This window comes from Danio rerio, chromosome 19 (assembly GCF_049306965.1).
Source record: "Danio rerio strain Tuebingen ecotype United States chromosome 19, GRCz12tu, whole genome shotgun sequence".
In the NCBI taxonomy this organism is placed as follows: Eukaryota; Metazoa; Chordata; class Actinopteri; order Cypriniformes; family Danionidae; genus Danio; species Danio rerio.
Window position 1 is genome coordinate 20559538 of NC_133194.1, and position 21470 is coordinate 20581007.

The 21470-nt window shown below is 32.2% G+C and overlaps 1 protein-coding gene and 1 long non-coding RNA gene across 2 annotated transcripts in view; one reads left to right on the forward strand and one right to left on the reverse strand.

Annotated features, from left to right (window-relative positions):
• Window positions 1-21470, forward strand: part of LOC141379062 (uncharacterized) — a 120324-nt gene that overhangs the window by 78387 nt on the left and 20467 nt on the right. Inside the window, exon 2 of the long non-coding RNA XR_012395016.1 lies at window positions 18666-20341. This is a non-coding gene — a long non-coding RNA (uncharacterized lncRNA). The remainder of the gene's footprint in view (window positions 1-18665; window positions 20342-21470) is intronic.
• 42sp43 (P43 5S RNA-binding protein) lies at window positions 1879-4792 on the reverse strand. The gene is made up of 9 exons (NM_001100406.2): window positions 4542-4792; window positions 4273-4373; window positions 3968-4064; window positions 3777-3862; window positions 3615-3688; window positions 2998-3078; window positions 2664-2893; window positions 2487-2540; window positions 1879-2297 (listed from the first exon to the last, which is right to left on the reverse strand). Exons 1-9 carry the CDS (start codon window positions 4674-4676, stop codon window positions 2055-2057), a joined length of 1101 nt encoding a protein of 366 aa, NP_001093876.2. The 5' UTR covers window positions 4677-4792; the 3' UTR covers window positions 1879-2054.

Sequence of the window (21470 nt, forward strand, 5' to 3'; positions counted from 1 at the left end):
TGAAAAATTATGTTGATGTACTTTTAAACCCCCCATGTTTGGTACCGATGGGTTTCTGCTGACATTTTACAACACATGATGCATAAAGCAAGATCATAACTCGCAATTCTTTATTCTTTAAAGCCCTGTATTAAATGCCTGTCCGCATGCTTTAGGCGGACACTCAAATTTGCATACGAGCAGCCTCGAGACAAAGGAAGGGTTCCTGCTTGAACTTTGTACTAAAATCATTGGTCAGAATGCTGAACGGGTTCTCACGTGACCCGCAGGTATAAGCAGACTTCTCCCCAAACATCCCGCGGAAAAACGTCCGAACAAAAGAACATCATTGACAGTGGCCCTCGGGCCACACGGCTCTTCACAGCCGCATGGACTTTTTCCCACCATGCTTTTCTTTATTTTCCGGCAAAGTAAACTCAATTTAAAGTTTGTGATCGGGTTCCTCAGAACTGTATTACAAACTCAACGCATCAAGAAGGACATCAAAGGAGTTTCATCAGGACGGAAGCATAAAGAGGGAGACCCAGACATTAAGTCCAGGTACTTTTAGTTATGCGATTAAGCTGTGCCCCTTTTATCAAAAAGGTGTTTTTTATAATCTTGGTGGTCCTTAATGGTGCGTGTGGAACTGAAAGTTGTCACTCTTTTACCTGAAATCTCTATTTCCTCGCTTTACTATTTCTCTTTGTTGTTACACGTTCTATAGACCCGATATCTCTACGTGGTTTACCTTTTGTTCTGTGTTTAATGTATGTTTGTGCGTTTGTTCGTTATCCGTCTGACTAGTCAATAAATTCCATTATAATCAAATGAATTGTATTGTTTGCCTTACGAGAAAATGTCACTGAAATACAGATTCCCCTGCCTAGCTATTATAAGTTGTTTATAACTTTAGAATGATTAATCTACTTCGCAAGAAGTAGCAATTAAATTCCCTTTTTCTAAATGAATAGATCATTACCGTGTCCGCTCGGAAGAGCGGCGGCTCTGCTTGCATTTGTTTGGTCAAACTGCCAATAAATTGATCCAGAATATTAATGAATAATAATAATAATTTGTTATTGTTGATAATTAATATTCATAATCTGAGAGTCCGCTCGGTTGAGCGGGCAAGATTATATACAATCATGTGTTTGTTTGATCAAATTGACTGAAGCTTAAGCCGGAATATTAATAATTAAGAATAAACCGTTATTGTTGATTACTAATATTTATAAAATGAGCAAATTTCTGTTACACGTAATATTTTAGATTCTATTTGAACCTGAAATATCTGCTAGACTCCTGGAAAGGTGGCATCAATACTGGACCTGAAAGGGCCTAACAAGTTGAATCTGGTAAAGAAACACACGCGCACACACACACTTACACAGAGAGAACTGTTAGCTTATGGATATTTTTTTACACTGTGGCCAATATTTTGGGGAAGTCAGCATCACTAAATGATTTAAAAGATTAAGCTCCTCTAAATTTTGCTCCAAGTGTTAAATTGAGGATTCTGGACAGACAGCTGCCTGTTTTTCCAATTCTAGTCATAGTGGTTAACCCAATTATTTTTTAAGATTCCAACAGATATACATTATATTTAAAAAAATAAAATTATACATACACACAAAAAAAAAAAATTATATATATATATATATATATATATTTTTTTTTTTTTTTTTTTTTTTTTTCTCTTCTTCAAACATTTTTCTTAGTCATGCTGGAGTTTTGAAGAGTTCTTAGATGAGTATCACCCTATATCCGTGCATCAGGAACCACCAGACGAGCACTTTGTTTCTGCCATAGAAACTTTCATCCAAACAAGTCCACTTCCCTTTTATTAAATCCCGGAAAAACACAACCCTAGCTAAAAGGAAAGTATATGAGCCTGAATGACAACTGAACCATCTTTATTGTTTTTTTTCATAACTCAAGTAACATCTCAGACTATGTGTTTAAAAAAAAGAAAAAAAAAAAAATCAGTACCTTAAATACCAACATATTAAACATAACTTTTTCCCCTCAGTGCATACATGCACACTATATAAATTTAGTTATGTAAATTTATTTTAATCAGCCACATTTGCCTGAGCCAATCGGCTACCAAATAGATCTCTGAGGTTTACTTCAGGATCAATGTGATGGGGGATTTTGCGCTCATTAAACAAACCAGTCAGATCAGCTTCCAGTTTGGCTCTCTGATTGAGGTTCATGCGCAAAGAAAAAAGAGCATGGAGGTCTTCAACCAGAGGACGTCGATTTCGTCCTTCCAAACGTTTCTGCCAACTCTTGCTGCTTCGCTTATGGGGGTGCTTAAGAGGAAGAAAAAAAAAAAAAAAAAAAGTATTAAACTAGAAGCATAAACAAAAGGACCATTGCAGCACAAATTTTACAATAGGAACATTGTTTTACATTATTTTGAAGATGCTGCTGACAAATTACCACAACTACTGCTTCAGATTTTAACCCAAAATACTCCTTTTAAAAAGGGACTGAACTACCTTGAGTTTGGCCACATCAGGTTCATGATGTAACATGTGGCGTACAAGGCTTTCCTGAGGAACCAGCAAAAGGTAGAAGTACATAAATTAACTGCAGGTACACTGTATAATTTTACCTTGCACAAGATGTTAACCCTACCATTTTAGGACACATTTTGTCCCTTAAAATGTACTTACACGCATAGCAAAAGTCTTACTGCAGCCAGGGAAGGAGCAGCAGTGTGAGAGCAGCTGCAGGTGAACCTTGCGAATATGATGCTGCAGGTTGAAGGTTGTGGAAAAGTATGCCTGACAACCCTGACTAGGGCATAGTAAAACAGGCTTCTGCAACGCATGTGTCCGCTTGTGTCTCCTCAAAGCATCACGTTTCCGAAAAGCCTTTTTACATACCATACAGGAGAATGATACTGTTGAAAAAAATTAAGGATCTTTCAGAAACCAATATGGCCATTAAAAGCATGCAACTCCCAGTGAGTTCATATGCAATAACTAAATGGTAGCACCAGTTTACCTGGGTGACTTGCCATGTGTTTGATTAAACTCCCCCAGGTGTGTACAGTGATGGGGCATTCTGTGCGAAGACACCGATAACCTAAGACAAAAAATAAATAAATAAATATAGATATCCATAATCTGGTTTTATCATTGCTCTGACTAGCTTTTATTAGTTTATTTATTTATTTTATTATTTAAATAGTGGGCGGGCAGTAACCTGGCATAAAAAAAAGGGGGGTTACAAATTTGTGTTGACAAAGTTTAATGTGGTCAGTCATGTGTGAACAGTATTAAGATTCTAGCCCAGTATTCCACCTACTGGACTTTAAATGAACAAAACCCAGTTCAACCTCGAAGTTGAGTCAAAACATGACCATAACTGATCAATTTCGCAATATTCTGCAAAATATGAGTTTCATTTACTTAGGCTGCATTGTTTACATGCCTTCAACAAAGATGATTTATAGCAATTTAAAACCTATATTCAGACCACTTAAGTGCATTTTTTTGTCTTGATCTTTTTTCAGTGCTTAATCAGGCAAAAATAAATGAATGCAGCATATAAAAATGGCTGATCTGGCTTTAGATAATGGCAGTAAATGTCAGAAAATTACAAAACTAATAAACCCTCACCTAAATGTCTCCGATCATGAGCATTCCGTGCAATGTGAGAGTCAAATTTCTTTCCACAGTTGTTTTTTGAGCATCTTGTGAAACAAACAGAAGTCAGGATTTTTTTTCTTTACATTTAATGGTCAATTCTTATGACAGGCAATTTTAGGCTGAATACAATACCTGAAACTTGAAGTACCATGAGTTGCTAGGTGCAGTTTTAATGCACGTCGTTTCCTGAATGCCTTAGAGCACTGGGGTTCTGTACACTGAAAAGTAAAAAACATTTATGACAAAGCAAAGATACTCGAAGAGTGAAAAGTGACAGACAGAAAACAAATGTGGCTGTGGTAAAGAGAAAACCTGAAATTAACCTTGAAATATTCTTCATTTTCACTGTGCACATAACGCACATGTCTCTTAAGTTTATCAGCAGCTTGGAATTTTTTGCCACATGCAGTGATATTACACCTGCTCAAAAACAAAGGGTTTCAAATGTCAAAAACAAAAAAGGCACTTGTTGCAGCTTTACTACAAATAAACATTTAGTAACCTACAGCTATAGCGCTCAGCTGTAATTTTATTAGAAAATTTACCAAAGTTGCCAAAAAGGTAAAGTAAATGCACAATGTACATAGTGATAAACAATTTAAAGTGATAACTGCCAATTATAAATTACTTGAAGTGTTTCACTCCACTGTGTGCTGAAGTATGGCGATTCAGATGCGATTTACGAGTGAAACTGCGTCCACATCCCACAACACCACACTTGTAAGGTCGCTGAAGGGAACGCGCGCACGCACACGCACACGCACACACACAGAGAGAGAGAGAGAGAGAGAGAGCGCGTACTCAATGCAGCAAAAGAAAATACAACATCTGACATAAGACAACATCTTTAAAGAAATATTTCAAATGACAGCATTTAAGCAACGATGTATTACTTACCACACCAGTGTGCACGGTCTCGTGCTCTTGCAAACGCCATTGACGAGTAAATGTAGCTCCACATTCAGCATAAACGCAGTTGAACAGCTGCACTCGCGGTACAACGTCTTCTCTCTTCATTACCTCAGTGTTCATTATTTTAACAAAACGGTCTACGTTCGTTTCTATAATTACTTTTACAATAGCTTTTTCTGTAACATTCTTTTTTTCTCTCTCTCTTTCTCTCTCTCTTTTTAAGCAATAATTCCAGTCTCCGGCCGCATTGGGATTCCCTTTATAAGCTACAGTCACCTGCAAAGGGTTGTGTTAATGATGCTGGATAATTAGGTAAACTATGAGCGCGTCTTTGTGCTATTCTTGCACTAGCCCCCTCCCCTCCAAAATTAACCAAAAACACCATTCGGTTCAAAAACACCTGACAAAAGTTTGTTTAATCAACCTCCTCAAGCTAACCGAGCATTAATGAGCGCACGGCACAAATCTATAAGCGAATTAGGAAAAAAAAAGAAGTTAACAAAAAATGTAAGAGAAAAAAATGAAAAATAATAATCAACATTAACCTTTAAAGTTAACATTAAGGTAAGCTCTGGTCTTCACAAAGTCATTATGACTAAGTTATCTTTTTTGGCTAAATTTGTTAACTGTAAGTTAATTAACCTAATTCACAATGAAACAAGTCTTAACTGTTTTAATAGAGCTGATAAAAAATTCAGTTGAATTCTTTTTAGCTACCCAGCAAGCATTTTTTGGTCTAAAAGACGTCTATTAGATGTCTAAACATAGCAATCACGGCTAAATTTGGGCTGTCAGTGAAAATCTAATAGACGTCTAAGCATAGCCCAAGTTTAGACTAGACGTGATTTAGACGGCTACATATATACATCTAATAGCCGGTGAAATTTGGTCTAGGCTAAATCACGGCTAAATTTGGGCTGTCAGTGAAAATTTAATAGACGTCTAACCGTAGCCCAAGATTAGCCTAGACGCGATTTGGATGGCTAATAGACGTCTACATATATACGTCTAATAGACGGTGAATTTTGGTCTAGGCTAAATCACGGCTAAATTAGGGCTGTCAATGAAAATCTAATAGACGTCTAAGTATAGCCCAAGTTTAGACTAGTCATTTATTAGTCTGCTACTGAGCGACTAGATGTCTAATAGACAGTGAATCTGGGTCTTGGCTAAACTGGGCTGCCAGTGGCAATTAAAAAGAAGTTTACCCACAGACCATAAAAAAAAACTAATCATCAGTTTATTAACTAATAAATGACTATAGCCTTCATTTAATAGACAACAAAACACAAATACTTAATTAACAGGATATCGTAAATGGCAAATTTAAACTGATTAAATAAAGATTTTATTAATAGAAGCAACATTAACAATAAGTAAACATTGAACAGCTAACATTGAAATGTCAGTCACAATAGAAAACATTAAATGCGGTAAAAAAAAAGGAAATAAATAAATTCAAAAAGGAAAATGAACCAATTATTTTACTAAATTATTTTTTTCCTGTATCCACCCCCCCCAACCCCCCCCAACTCTCCCTGGTGCCTGTTTAAAATGCTCCCCGATTGCATTTTTTATTTCAAATTCTGTAGCTTTTGGGAAGATGGTCATCTCTGCATCTGCCAAAAAAAAAAAACACACCAAGTTTTATTTACATTAATTGTGACAGTGTCCATTCACTTAAGCTTTGATGCAAAGAGTTAGGCAATACATAGTATTAAAACAGAGATATTAAAGCAATATGTCCAATGACTATAATTTATATCAATATAGCTTGATATAAAACAAATTGAATCACTTTTTCTTTTTTTTAAATCACCATTAAACAGAAATAAGCTCTCGTGAGAATAGTTGCATGCAAACACACATGGACCTACCTGCAATCACTGAGAACAGTGTGGTTGCCTGAAATGCTGTCTTCTGCAGCAAACCAACCCCCTTCATGTTGAAACAAGACATTAGGGAATTTTACAAAACCCTAAAACATATTACAAATATGTTTAACAATACAGGACAAATAACATTATAAAATAAGTAAAATACATTTTTCCACCCATGATGTGTTGTGGCCGCATGCAAGACTTCAGTATTGAAATTACAATGTATCAGTAATGTTGTATGTTTAGTGGGCTTTACCTGTCCAGCATTTTCCTCGCACAGTCCTTCACATTTTTCCCACCAATTTTGCACATCTGTGAAACCTGAATTAAACAAAAAAATTAAAATAAAGTGTCAGGCAGCTAGTGTTATATTCTTAAGTGTACAAGTGTTTCCCAACCCTAAATGTTTATTGCCCATTCATTATTTTGTTGGTCAACTTCACAATACTAACCACATAAAAATATATATATTTAAAAAAAAATAAATAAATCAATTTACAGCAGATTGTAGGCTCGGACTATCACATTTAAAAAACATCCTATTTTCCTAGAGTGCTTTCCACAATCTCTCTCTGACTCCAAACTTGTTTAGAACAACTGAATTAACAGTAATATCTATTTTAACTAAAAAGCAGCCTGGTACCTCATTTTAACTTTATCTACTTAGACAATCATTCACTTTTCTTATAACTTATTGCATTCTGTTTGTACAATTTAAGTTTTAATGTGGCACTGCTACTATCTGTACAAGTTTAACACATCCAGACACTATTGTCAATTGCTATTTGTATACTGAAATCTTTTATTTTTTAATTGTACTGTACTTGTTTAATGAGTAAAATATTTTACTGTATTTTATCATTCCATATTATGAATTAATGTACTTTATCAAATGTGTGAGCTTAAGTAAGAAAATTTTGTTTTGGAGGTGTTTTTCTTACCATTGCTCTTCACATCTCCACACTTTTCAGCTGCCTTTCCAAATTCTCAAATGCCTCCATAGGCAGACAGTTGTAAAACAGTATCTGGTTCCACCTTTTGGCCGATTCTTCTCACGTCCTCCCTTAACTGTATAAGCAAAGTTAACACCTTCCTTTGGAATTCTTAAAGCAATAAAAAGGCATTGTTAATTTCAAATACAATAAAATGTTATATCATAACATAGATGCATAATGTTGCAAAAAGTTAAAATGACAAAATGAGCACAAATTTAATAATCGGTTGTAGATAACCAGCAAGTTTAATCCAGCAGATGAAATATAATGTAGAGAATGTTTGTTTAGTCGCACAATAATGACTAAAAAACCCTAACATTTTTAAATCATTGTTATATGACTACTTTTTTGAGGCATTTGGAATGTTCCACCAATATCCGAAAAAAAATAATTAAGAGATCACATGTAAAAGAGGAGTAACGTAAAAAAAAAAAAAAAAAAAAAAAAAAAAAAACAGGTATCTCCTAACAAATTAGGGCATTGTAGCCCTTTTTAACAGAGTAAACATTGATACTGGAGATTCCATGTTTTTGTTTGTGACAAATTGCTGCAGAGTATACATGTTTCCCATTAACAACCAAAAAAAAGCAAATGAGACACGTCCTGCTGTAGTTTTAGACCACTGAATTAAGCCTACATTTATATGAATCTTTTTGGATGTCCAATTTATCACAGATTACCACATTGTGACAGAAAAAGTGAGCAAGATTTCATTTTAAAATAATACTTTTTGACTGAGCTTTAAGTTGAATTACATTTCCATACCAACCTTTTTGACTCCTGCCCTGTGGAGTTCGGGCAGCCTAGTGCAGAGTCCAAGCAGCTGCAATAAAGACATATGAATACATTATTATTATTTACAATACTCTTATCGACAACTGAAATCTCAGACAAAATACATGCTGACCTATTTGACTTCTGCCTCTAGGAGTACGGGGAGACTGGCGTGGTGACCCAGCAGCTGCAATAAAGACATGAATAATAAATCATTACTATTATTAACAACAATACTCTTATCAACATCTGTATTCTCAGAGAGCATACATCTATGCTGACCTATTTGATTTCTGCCTCTAGGTGTATGGGGAGACTGGCGTGGTGACCTAGCAGCTGCAATAAAGACATGAATAATATATCATTACTATTATTAACAACAATACTCTTATCAACATCTGTAATCTCAGAGAGCATACATCTATGCTGACCTATTTGACTTCTGCCTCTAGGAGTATGTGGAGACTGGCGTGGTGACCTAGCAGCTGCAATAAAGACATGAATAATATATCATTACTATTATTAATAACAATACTCTTATCAACATCTGTAATCTCAGAGAGCATACATCTATGATGACCTATTTGACTTCTGCTTGTAGGAGTACGGGGAGACTGGCGTGGTGACCCAGCAGCTGCAATAAAGACATGAATAATAAATCATTACTATTATTAACAACAATACTCTTATCAACATCTGTAATCTCAGAGAGCATACATCTATGCTGACCTATTTGACTTCTGCCTCTAGGTGTACAGGGAGACTGGCGTGGTGACCTAGCAGCTGCAATAAAGACATGAATAATATATCATTACTATTATTAACAACAATACTCTTATCAACATCTGTAATCTCAGAGAGCATACATCTATGCTGACCTATTTGACATCTGCCTCTAGGAGTACGGGGAGACTGGCGTGGTGACCTAGCAGCTACAATAAAGACATGAATCATATATCATTACTATTATTAACAACAATACTCTTATCAACATCTGTAATCTCAGAGAGCAAACATCTATGCTGACCTATTTGACTTCTGCCTCTAGGAGTACGGGGAGACTGGCGTGGTGACTTAGCAGCTGCAATAAAGACATGAATAATATATCATCATTATTATTATTAACAACAACAACAACAACACTCTCATCAAAACCTGTAATCTCAGAGAACATCTATGCTCTCCTTTTTGGATTCTGCCCTGTGAAGTTCAGGAAGCCTGGTGCAGAGTCCCAGCAGCTGCAATGAAAACAAATGAATATATTATTATTATTATTATTAATAATAATAATACTCTCATCAACATCTGAAATCTCAGAAAACAAACATCTATGCTAACCTGTTTGACTTTTGCCCCAATGACTGCGTGAAGCCTGGTGCAGTGTCCCAGCAGCTGCAATGAAAACATATGAATATATTATTATTTACAATACTCACATCAACATCTGTAATCTCAGAAAACATACATCTACGCTAACCTTATTGACATCTGCCTCGAGGAGTTCGAGCAGCCTGGTGCAAAGTCCCAGCAGCTGCAACAAAGACATAAAAATATAATATTATTATTATTTACAATACTCTCATCAACATCTGAAATCTCAGACAAAATGCACCTATGCTGCAACGTTTTGGACTTCTGCTCTGTGGAGTCTCAGCAAACTGGTGCAGAGTGCCAGAAGCTGCAATGATATTGGAACATACTATTTTACCAACAAAACAATTCTGTGGTATGCTGTTAGTCTTAATGCATTTGCTCGAGTTGGGGTTTACCTGGGGTTGAAGTGAGCAGGGGGAGGTCTAAAAAACAACTCCTGGATGTTTGCTTTGTCTCTGCAAATGACAAATTTGGATAAAAAAAGAACTAAAGATCAGTAACCAACAGATCTGCATTGAATTAACGATCAAAAAATGACTGTAGTTAGTAATAACTACTGCTTTACTCATTTCTGAAGTGAAAGCAGTATGCCTCAGCAGGAACAAAGGTATTTGCACAAAAACTGAAATAATTGGTAACGATTTCTTTTACAACCCGCAAAGTACCGCGTAAGTACAGTGAAATTACAGTGTACTTTTCTGTATGTACTGTGTAAGTATAATGAACGTATGTATAGGTATAAGGGAACAAACCGTAATACTTGGGTAAATAGGGGGTAACGGCCAGATGTTCATCACGAAAATTACCGCGTAAGTACAGTGAGATAACGGTGTACTTTTCTGTACGTATAGTGTATAAATAACGTTTACGTAGGTTTAAGGGAACAAACTGTAATGCTTGGGTAATAAGGGGGTAACAACCAGATATTCAGCATGAAAAGTACCGCGTAAGTACAGTGAAATAACGGTGTACTTTTCTTTAAATTGCAAAAGAACAAACCATAATGTTTGCGTAATAGGGGAGTAACAATAAGATATTCCTCACGCAAAGAAGTATATTACGTTTAAGATGTACTTTTCTTCAAGTATTGTATACATATAGGGAATTATGCAAGGATGGTGACAACCTATTGCTATCAGCAAATGTACTGTAAGTAGTAATTATGATAGGGTACCTGTCAAAAAGTTTGATGGATTGTAGCCCCGCCCCTAAGGCGGGACTTCCGGTCTAAGCCCCACCCCTTTTATATAAACTTTATAGTTCCGGTAATTAGATTCTTATCGGTTGTAATGGAAATTCATTTTTAGATGATCTTTATATGTTAGAAACTTGTCTAAGACTCATTATTACATGTGTGTGTATCTGTGTTCTCCATATGTTCATCATAAAACCTATGTGTACATTTTTATAGATAACTATATTTCTTTAGGTGAAAGCTTTTTCATTATCCTAAGAAGGATGTGTGGTTGTTATGAGCATACCGCACAAACAGCAGAAGACGCCTGACGTAATTGTAGATGAGGCCTTATTGGGAGTTGACCTCGTAAGCAGTACAAACTAGATAAAAAGGTGAACACACTTTGCTTTAGTATCTCACTCTGCAGAAACTGTTGTTGCTGTATGACTGTGATCTTCTTTATAAAGAATAAAACTTGTAAAAGACATCCCGGGTAAGACTTTGTTTCTTGACCACTGAGAGAGCCTCCTTAGAGAAAATAGCCACTACACGGTTTAATATAAAATAATAATTCCGGTAATTAGATTCTTATCAGACTAATTAAATTATTGATTCCGGTAATTAGATTTTTATCAGACTGAAATAAAATTATTATTATTATAATAATATCGGTAATTAAATTAATGTTATTAGAACCATTATTTTATATTTTTAGGTATTTGACTAAATTATTATATTATATTATATTATATTATATTATATTATATTATATTATATTATATTATATTATATTATATTATATATATAAGTTATATGAAATTTATATTTTATTAAATAAAATTATGTATTGTATTATATTATATCATATTAAGTTATATTAAATCATTGTTTTATTAACTTATATTACAATTATAACATATTATATAATATTATTATATTATATTATTATAATATTTATATTTATATTAAATTTAATTATATTATATATCATTATTATTCTATTCTATTCTATTATATTATATTATATTATATTATATTATATTAAGTTATATAAAATTTATATTTTATTAAATAAAATTATGTATTGTATTATATTATATCATATTAATAACATATTATATAATATTATTACATTATATTATTATAATATTTATATTTATATTAAATTTAATTATATTATATATCATTATTATTCTATTCTATTCTATTATATTATATTATATTATATTATATTATATTATATTATATTATATTATATTATAATTAATAAACTATTAACATAAAAATTTCTTTATGTTCATACCGATGTTTCCTCTGTGTGTCAGTCTGGGCCTGAGCGTGTGAGTGATGATAAGGAAAACTTTGGATAACATCCTGTCAACTGCTTGTGAAAGATAGATTTATATCAGATGTAGAATATGTATATCTGATTGTATGTGGTGGGTGTCTCCCACTAAATACTATATGTTGTTAGGTGATTAGAAAATGTTTTGATATCTATATATCCACATCCAGTCAACTGTATGCATATGTATGTGTGTGTGTGTGTGTGTGTGTGTGTGTGTGTGTGTGTGTGTCTGTGTGTGTGTCTGTGTGTGTGTGTGTGTGTGTGTGTGTGTCTGTGTGTGTGTGTGTGTGTGTGTGTGTGTGTGTGTGTGTGTGTGTGTGTGTGTCTGTGTGTGTGTGTGTGTGTGTGTGTGTGTGTGTGTGTGTGTGTGTGTGTGTGTGTGTGTGTGTGTGTGTGTTTGTGTGTCTGTGTCTGTGTGTACGTGTGCGCGCGCTCGAGCGAACTTGGGTCTGGCTTTGTATGTTTGAATAGATGACACAGTATTTACTAAATATGTTCATTAATAGGTTATGTTGTTTTTTACATTATTACTACATTAATACATATTTAAAGACACACAAACATTTTGATGTATCTTTGTTGGACTATTAAATTTAAATTTGTTTACAATATTAATCCAGTAAATAACAAATCTTAATCTGTATTAACAATAAATTGTCACACCTTTTAAAACAACGTTATCTAAAATGTAATGTTCTAAACTGTTGGTTGAAAAACACAGATGTAAATTCAAGTTGTCTTTATAATTAATGAAAACTTTTATTATGAAAAACAATTTAAAATGAAAGTTTTTCCTTTGACTAACATGTTTTCAATTTATTTACATGCATGACCTGTAATTTATGGCACACATTGTAAAACAGTTAATCCAAAGCCTAATGTTTTGAGCACTGGTCATCACTGGTGTTGGTTTAAAAAATCAACATAAAATATTTACTAAAAAGGACTTATCAGTCTTTAGACATTATTGTTATTTCTGTTTCAAAAGATAAATAAAATGTAATTTTATTACAATAAATTGTAGTTATTGCATTACTAGACAACTTAGTTACTGAATTTTAAATTCAAACTGTTTTTAATTCATTGCAAATACTTGATCAAATAAAGAGAAATATGTATATTATTCAGAATAATGGAATAACACTGATATTTATTTTAAGAAGAAAAATTGGCTCTCAGTTTATCTAAAAACAGTACAGCTCCAGCCCTTAGTTAAATCTACTTAATGTTTTATACTAAAATTTTCTAGTTTAACTACTGAATCCACCATTTACATGTTCATACAATGGTGTCAAATCTAGTAAGTTTACAAATTTGTCAAAATTAGTCAAGTTTACAAGTAGTTCTTGAAAGTAGACTGATTACTTTTTTACAGGGTAAATGATGCTTTTCTTATACCAATAGACTTAATCAAGATTATTGTCACTACACACAATTTGTTGGGAGTGTTTATGTTTCTTTAAACAATGTTTTTTATTGGCAAACACATTTTTAAATTATCAATCTAAAATCTACCTGAATGTTTTCCACTCTGAATATAAAAACTTTATCTGAGCATTTCACTTGGAAAAGTGATGTTTAAAACACTATTCATTAAACTTACTGCATGACTGGAGCTTTATTTTTACAAACCAATAGCATTGACCTAATTCAAGCTTTTGATTTTCCACTCTGTAGCAGTTTTTCAACACAAAATGTAAACTTTTTTATGCTAAAAATCTGTAATTTTGTGCAACTGTGTTGTATGTTACAAAGCATACTGTCAGTTTTCAAAAGTCACCTAACGTTGTTTCCATTCTTCTGGGTTTTTTTTTTTTTTTTGGAACAACGATGATTCATTTGGGGGGAAAGAAAAAAAGTAATGTCTTGAAATACATTGGTTACACCAATATGGTGTAATGGTTAGAATTTCTGGGTTTCATCCAGACGGCGTGGGCTCAACTCATGATTTGGGGATATATATATATTTTTTTTTTTTTTTGACCTAAAGTGTACCAAGTAACATTTATAACAACACTTTGTTATTTGTGTCATAGTTGAATGCTTTACTCAATACTGTCAACAAAGCACAATAATATCAAAGAGTAAACACATTTTATTTTAAGAATACTTTGCAGTAAACTTTATTGCATGAATAAGTTTATTTTATCTACCTTCTGATACAGAATGTTTTTGAAACATTTAATTATGTTTTTACGACCACGGGTATCTAACCAAAATATTTCACCTAATTCAAGTAACCAGTGCTGTAGTTTTTAAACACAAAATGTCTTTGCTAACTTTTTTTGCATATGTGTTAAAAGTCTAATTTTACACAACTCTCATAGCATCTGTTACGATGCATACAGTAAAAATCACAATAACCATTTCTACTGCCAATTATCTTTTGTTGTCTAATTCTTCACAATATTTTTTTCACGAGAACTATGAATCTACAAAGGCAAGGCAAGGCAAGGCAAGGCAAGACAAGGCAAGTTTATTTCTATAACACATTTTATACATAGTGGCAATTCAAAGTGCTTTACATAAACAGGAACAAAAGAGACATGTTTAAGAAAAATAAAAACAAATAATAAAAAAATATTAAAAATGATAAAAACAGATCAAATGTGTTAAAACAAGTTATAAAAGAATGAAAAGAAGAGAAAAACATAATACTGTGATCCGTCAATAGTGCGATCTGTCTACAAAACTAAATGCACATCTTTTTGCAACAGTATCTAATGTACTGTGTATTAGAAATGTTTTCTTTTGAACTGTCATGAAATTTTGAGTTGTAAATTTTTTGGTTAGAGACAACAAACAATATAATGTATACCTTTTGTTCATTCTCTTTTTCATATGAAAGAGAAATTATGAAATTGTACATCAGTGCATCTTTAAAACTAAATTGGGCAAAAAAAATTTAGGTTGTCTTTCTAAACTGACTACAAAACCGTTATACATGAGAAGTGTGTGTTATTGGGTTGTCTTAAACGTTAACCAACCCTAATAAATGATCTACAGTTTATACCTTTATGCTTTAGACAAGTAACCAATCCTTGACACACTTTGCAACATTCTAATTTTCTAAATATTTAATTATACATTTGGCATAAATACAGGGTTTTAATCAGTTTTGACAATGTTTCTATGATTTGTTTCACACCAACATGTTTTGCACCTAGCTCAATTTATAACTTTTTTTTTTTTTTTTTTTTTACAGGAAAGGCATAGACACTTGAGTTGATAAACTTTTATTTCAAATAAATATACACTGAAATAGAGTAGTACATAATGAACAAGCATGGATTGCATTACAATAATAAAGACAAATTAAATAAGAAAAAAAAATACGTATATACAGACATACATTGAAGAAAAAACAGGGTACACCAGGACAATAACGACATTACTGAATATCTAACCAACAAAGAACACGTACTGTAATAAAATTGTACGCGTAAAACAATGACCAAGCATAGGACAAATAACTAAACGCTTTCTGTTTGTATAAGTTTAAATATACTTAAGTGAGGTTTAAGTTTATTTCTGTGCGGCATCTAAATAAAATTATGTGGATGTGTACACAGGCAGAGGACTGAATGTATATTTTCTTATGAACTGCTTAACAAAAGTGTACTGATAGCAGACTTACTGGGTTGATGTGCATTGTGGAGCTCAATGTGACAGGACATGACTTTTAAACAATCGAAGAGTATGTCTGACCAGTTTGATGGAATATTGAAATGAATGTCAATTACAAAGTAAATAACATTAATTTAAGCAGCTTTGTCGTTTTGTTAGGAGTGAGGAACTTTTTTGAGTATAAATAAAATTGAAAGTTGTAAAAAAATATTGTTTTTAAAAAAAGTAATGAAGTAAACATTAATTTTAATTGTACTCAAGTAGGGTACAAATCATAAAAGTAGTACTTAAGTACAGCAATCAGCTAACATTGTTCGAGTACTTTACATCTGTGATATTGTAACTATTTCAAAGACCACTCTAAAAATGTCACAATATACTGTAAACATGTTAATCGAAAGATTGTCGTACAAAAAGTCAGTTATATGTAAACTGTATGCTTACATCCTGACAGACAAACTAAATTATTATAGATTTACAGCAAAACAAAATGTTTGTCTCAGGAAGAACAGTTCTTTGCCGACATGACTGTCTACCTTTGCAAGACAGCATGATATGTACTTTTGTATATTTCTAACACTTTTGCATGTTGCATCAAAGTTGCAGAATAGTGAATAAAAAAAAACACTTTAATATTTTATTTTGTGGAGACATTTCACAAATCACAACCAAACAAGCCAGAGGCATCAGCTTTACATACCCTGACATATATTTAGCTTTCAAAATGCTAAATATTCAATTAGTACACTTAGAAACTTTAACTATTTACCAAAATGTCAAGCACATGATGTTTAACTAAATCTATTAGCTTTTTTTTATTTTAACTTTATTATAAATGTATTACTAAAATTATAGGTCAGAAAATAGATTTAGTATCACATAACATACAAATAAAACAAATAATCTTATTGCTACTCTGCAACAAACATAAGTAAACAGTTTTGGTACCGTTTGTATCAAATTGGTGAATGTTGGTGTTCGTAGATTATCTGATGGTAAAGTGTATGTTTATATATCTCCAGAACATATAATGCCTAACTTAATTTTGTAATTACTTTATGTTTTAACAGATCCAATTGAAGTAAGCCTAGGTTTTTAACCAAACTTGGACTTTTTAAAATAACTTCAATCCACTAACCAATTATGGGTAATGGCCCCTAAACTTGATCTCTTTCTTGACCTCAAAGGCATTGTAATAAGTTATGGAATATGGGTTATTTCATAAATGTAATTGTATTTTCTTACAAGTATATTTCACTTAAAATAAATAGCATGTCTGGTATCGTTAAATTTTTAATTCCAAAATGAATATGTATGTGTAGATGTAATCTTATTTCTTCTCAAACATTCTTTGAAAAAAGAACACTATCATGAAAGATGCAAATTTCAGTTAAATATGTGACTGATTTGAGCCCTAATAGGAATCCAAATAAACAACTATATTGAACAATTCAAACTGCAGAGTAATGTTGAAAAGACTGTACATATTTGCTTAAAAAACATTCAAATTAATTGTATTGTCCATTTTGGCAATGAGTTTTGAGATGACTTCAGCTGTGCATTATATTTTGTCAACCTAAAACTTCCATGAAATGTAAAATTCTATTAGTTCTCTAAAATCTTTCATTGCGAATATATTTACGGTATGACCCTGTATTTTTATTTTTATTTTAAAAATAGGTATCCCTACATCATCACGCCAGTGTCTAAAATAAAAGAAAAGATGTTAACTAAATGTTTATTCATGACTATTATGACACCATGGCAGATGTTCATAGTACCGCCCCGTGAGTGAAGGCGGGCCTGTTTGAATGTGTAGATAAAGTGGCCCATTATCACTTCCAGCTACCAACGATTAATGCTTCTGGGTACAGTCACTGATCCTAAAGGTTTCTACAAGAACCCATTGATCAGGAGTAAAAAGAAGATTAAAAGACATAAAAAGGTACTATCTTTGAGGACCACAGCCCCTACTTTGGTCTTGTTTGCACTGAACTATTAGGACTGAACTATCGCTGTTAAAGGACACCAGCAGCATCTTTAAGGTAGTACTTTATATGATCTACACAGATTATGGGACAAACTTTTGTATTGTGATTAAAAGAAAAACTTTTTCTTAAAAATATTTTCAGATTGTTTTCTGGCAGCCACCATGCAAAGATGACTGATTGCTATTGTTCTCAAAATGTTGACGGTAATGCGCATGAAAGGTCTGAATACGAGTGCAACCCTGTTTTTGATTGTCAAAGAAGGTCTATTGTGGACAACATGTTTAAACAGCATTATAGGGACCATATGGTTTTTCTTCTGGAGAAGATCATTAATGATGCTTGTAATTCTAAACATGATTGTACAGGAGATGGCAAACGTGTGAAAAATCTCAAAAGAGAAATGGACGTTGTGAGAGGGGCCTTAAACTCATGTGCCGATACGATAAATCAATTGACACACCTGTGTTTTCGTAGCAATGGTGCTGTCTGTGCAACCAATACAAAAATTCTGGAGGGTGCTGACTGAATTGAGTGATGAGCTGTGGGTAACGCAGGTTCTATGTATGTCTACATATATAACAGATATTTGTGTGTCGCTGGTTTCGCAAAACAAAATAACAAATATTGCTGAGATTGTGGAAGTTATGACCAACCACATACTAGAACATGACAGAATGCTTTTAGTAGCATTTCTTTGTTGGTTAGATATTCAGTAATGTCGTTATTGTCCTGGTGTACCCTGTTTTTTCTTCAATGTATGTCTGTATATACGTATTTTTTTTTCTTATTTAATTTGTCTTTATTATTGTAATGCAATCCATGTTTGTTCATTATGTACTACTCTATTTCAGTGTATATTTATTTGAAATAAAAGTTTATCAACTCAAGTGTCTATGCCTTTCCTGTAAAAAAAAAAAAAAAAAAAAGTTATAAATTGAGCTAGGTGCAAAACATGTTGGTGTGAAACAAATCATAGAAACATTGTCAAAACTGATTAAAACCCTGTATTTATGCCAAATGTATAATTAAATATTTAGAAAATTAGAATGTTGCAAAGTGTGTCAAGGATTGGTTACTTGTCTAAAGCATAAAGGTATAAACTGTAGATCATTTATTAGGGTTGGTTAACGTTTAAGACAACCCAATAACACACACTTCTCATGTATAATGGTTTTGTAGTCAGTTTAGAAAGACAACCTAAAATTTTTTTGCCCAATTTAGTTTTAAAGATGCACTGATGTACAATTTCATAATTTCTCTTTCATATGAAAAAGAGAATGAACAAAAGGTATACATTATATTGTTTGTTGTCTCTAACCAAAAAATTTACAACTCAAAATTTCATGACAGTTCAAAAGAAAACATTTCTAATACACAGTACATTAGATACTGTTGCAAAAAGATGTTAATGCAGATTTAGTGGCAAATATGCATTTAGTTTTGTAGACAGATCGCACTATTGACGGATCACAGTATTATGTTTTTCTCTTCTTTTCATTCTTTTATAACTTGTTTTAACACATTTGATCTGTTTTTATCATTTTTAATATTTTTTTATTATTTGTTTTTATTTTTCTGAAACATGTCTCTTTTGTTCCTGTTTATGTAAAGCACTTTGAATTGCCACTATGTATAAAATGTGTTATAGAAATAAACTTGCCTTGTCTTGCCTTGCCTTGCCTTGCCTTGCCTTTGTAGATTCATAGTTCTCGTGAAAAAAATATTGTGAAGAATTAGACAACAAAAGATAATTGGCAGTAGAAATGGTTATTGTGACTTTTACTGTATGCATCGTAACAGATGCTATGAGAGTTGTGTAAAATTAGACTTTTAACACATATGCAAAAAAAGTTAGCAAAGACATTTTGTGTTTAAAAACTACAGCACTGGTTACTTGAATTAGGTGAAATATTTTGGTTAGATACCCGTGGTCGTAAAAACATAATTAAATGTTTCAAAAACATTCTGTATCAGAAGGTAGATAAAATAAACTTATTCATGCAATAAAGTTTACTGCAAAGTATTCTTAAAATAAAATGTGTTTACTCTTTGATATTATTGTGCTTTGTTGACAGTATTGAGTAAAGCATTCAACTATGACACAAATAACTGGGACTAAGTGTTGTTATAAATGTTACTTGGTACACTTTAGGTCAAAAAAAAATATATATATATATATATCCCCAAATCATGAGTTGAGCCCACGCCGTCTGGATGAAACCCAGAAATTCTAACCATTACACCATATTGGTGTAACCAATGTATTTCAAGACATTACTTTTTTTCTTTCCCCCCAAATGAATCATCGTTGTTCCTAAAAAAAAAAAAACCCAGAAGAATGGAAACAACGTTAGGTGACTTTTGAAAACTGACAGTATGCTTTGTAACATACAACACAGTTGCACAAAATTACAGATTTTTAGCATAAAAAAGTTTACATTTTGTGTTGAAAAACTGCTACAGAGTGGAAAATCAAAAGCTTGAATTAGGTCAATGCTATTGGTTTGTAAAAATAAAGCTCCAGTCATGCAGTAAGTTTAATGAATAGTGTTTTAAACATCACTTTTCCAAGTGAAATGCTCAGATAAAGTTTTTATATTCAGAGTGGAAAACATTCAGGTAAGAGAGAGAATTATGATGGGGCATCTGTCAAAAAGTTTGATGGATTGTAGCCCCGCCCCCTAAGGCGGGACTTTCGGTCTAAGCCCCGCCCCTTTTATATAAACTTTATAGTTCCGGTAATTAGATTCTTATCGGTTTAATATAAAATAATAATTCCGGTAATTAGATTCTTATCGGTTTAATATAAAATAATAATTCCGGTAATTAGATTCTTATCGGTTTAATATAAAATAATAATTCCGGTAATTAGATTTTTATCAGACTAATTAAATTAATAGGCTATTTCCAGGTAATGAAAATATTGGTAATTAGATTTTAATCAAACAGAAATAAAATTAATATTATAATAATATCGGTAATTCAATTACTGTTATTAGAACCATTATTTTATATTTAATTAGTGTTGTAAATTATATTTATTATATTACATCAAATTATATTATATTATATTAAACTGTATAAAATTAATATTTTATTAAATAATATTTTGTATTGTATTATATTATATCATATTAAGTTATAATAAATCATTATGTTATTAACTTATATTATAATATATTATTATATTATATTATTATAATATTAATATTTATATTAAATTTAATTATATTATATTATATATCATGATTATTCAATTATACTATAGTATTACATTATTATATTATATTATATCATTATATTATTATATTATTATATTATATTATATTATAATTAATAAACTGTTAACATACAGTCAACTGTATGCATATATGTGTGTGTGTGTGTGTGTGTGTGTGTGACTGTGTGTGCGTGCGTGCGTGCCTGTGTGCATGCGTGCGTGTGTGTGTCTGTGTGTGTGTGTGTGTGTGTCTGTGTGTGTGTGTGTGCGTGTGTGTGTGTGTGTGTGTGTGATAATAAGCCTACAGGGTGAAGAGTGAGAGGGGGGCCTCATGATCATTTTTTATTAAGGCTTAAAGCACACAATAAATAAAATATACATCAGCTAATTTATTATTAATAGTATTAATATTAGTATTAATATTATTATTATTTTATAGTGTAGCGGTTCACCATGATGTTCATTAGAAAGTAAGATAATTAACATGTGTTTTTATGTTTAACATATGTATAACATTAATATTATTGA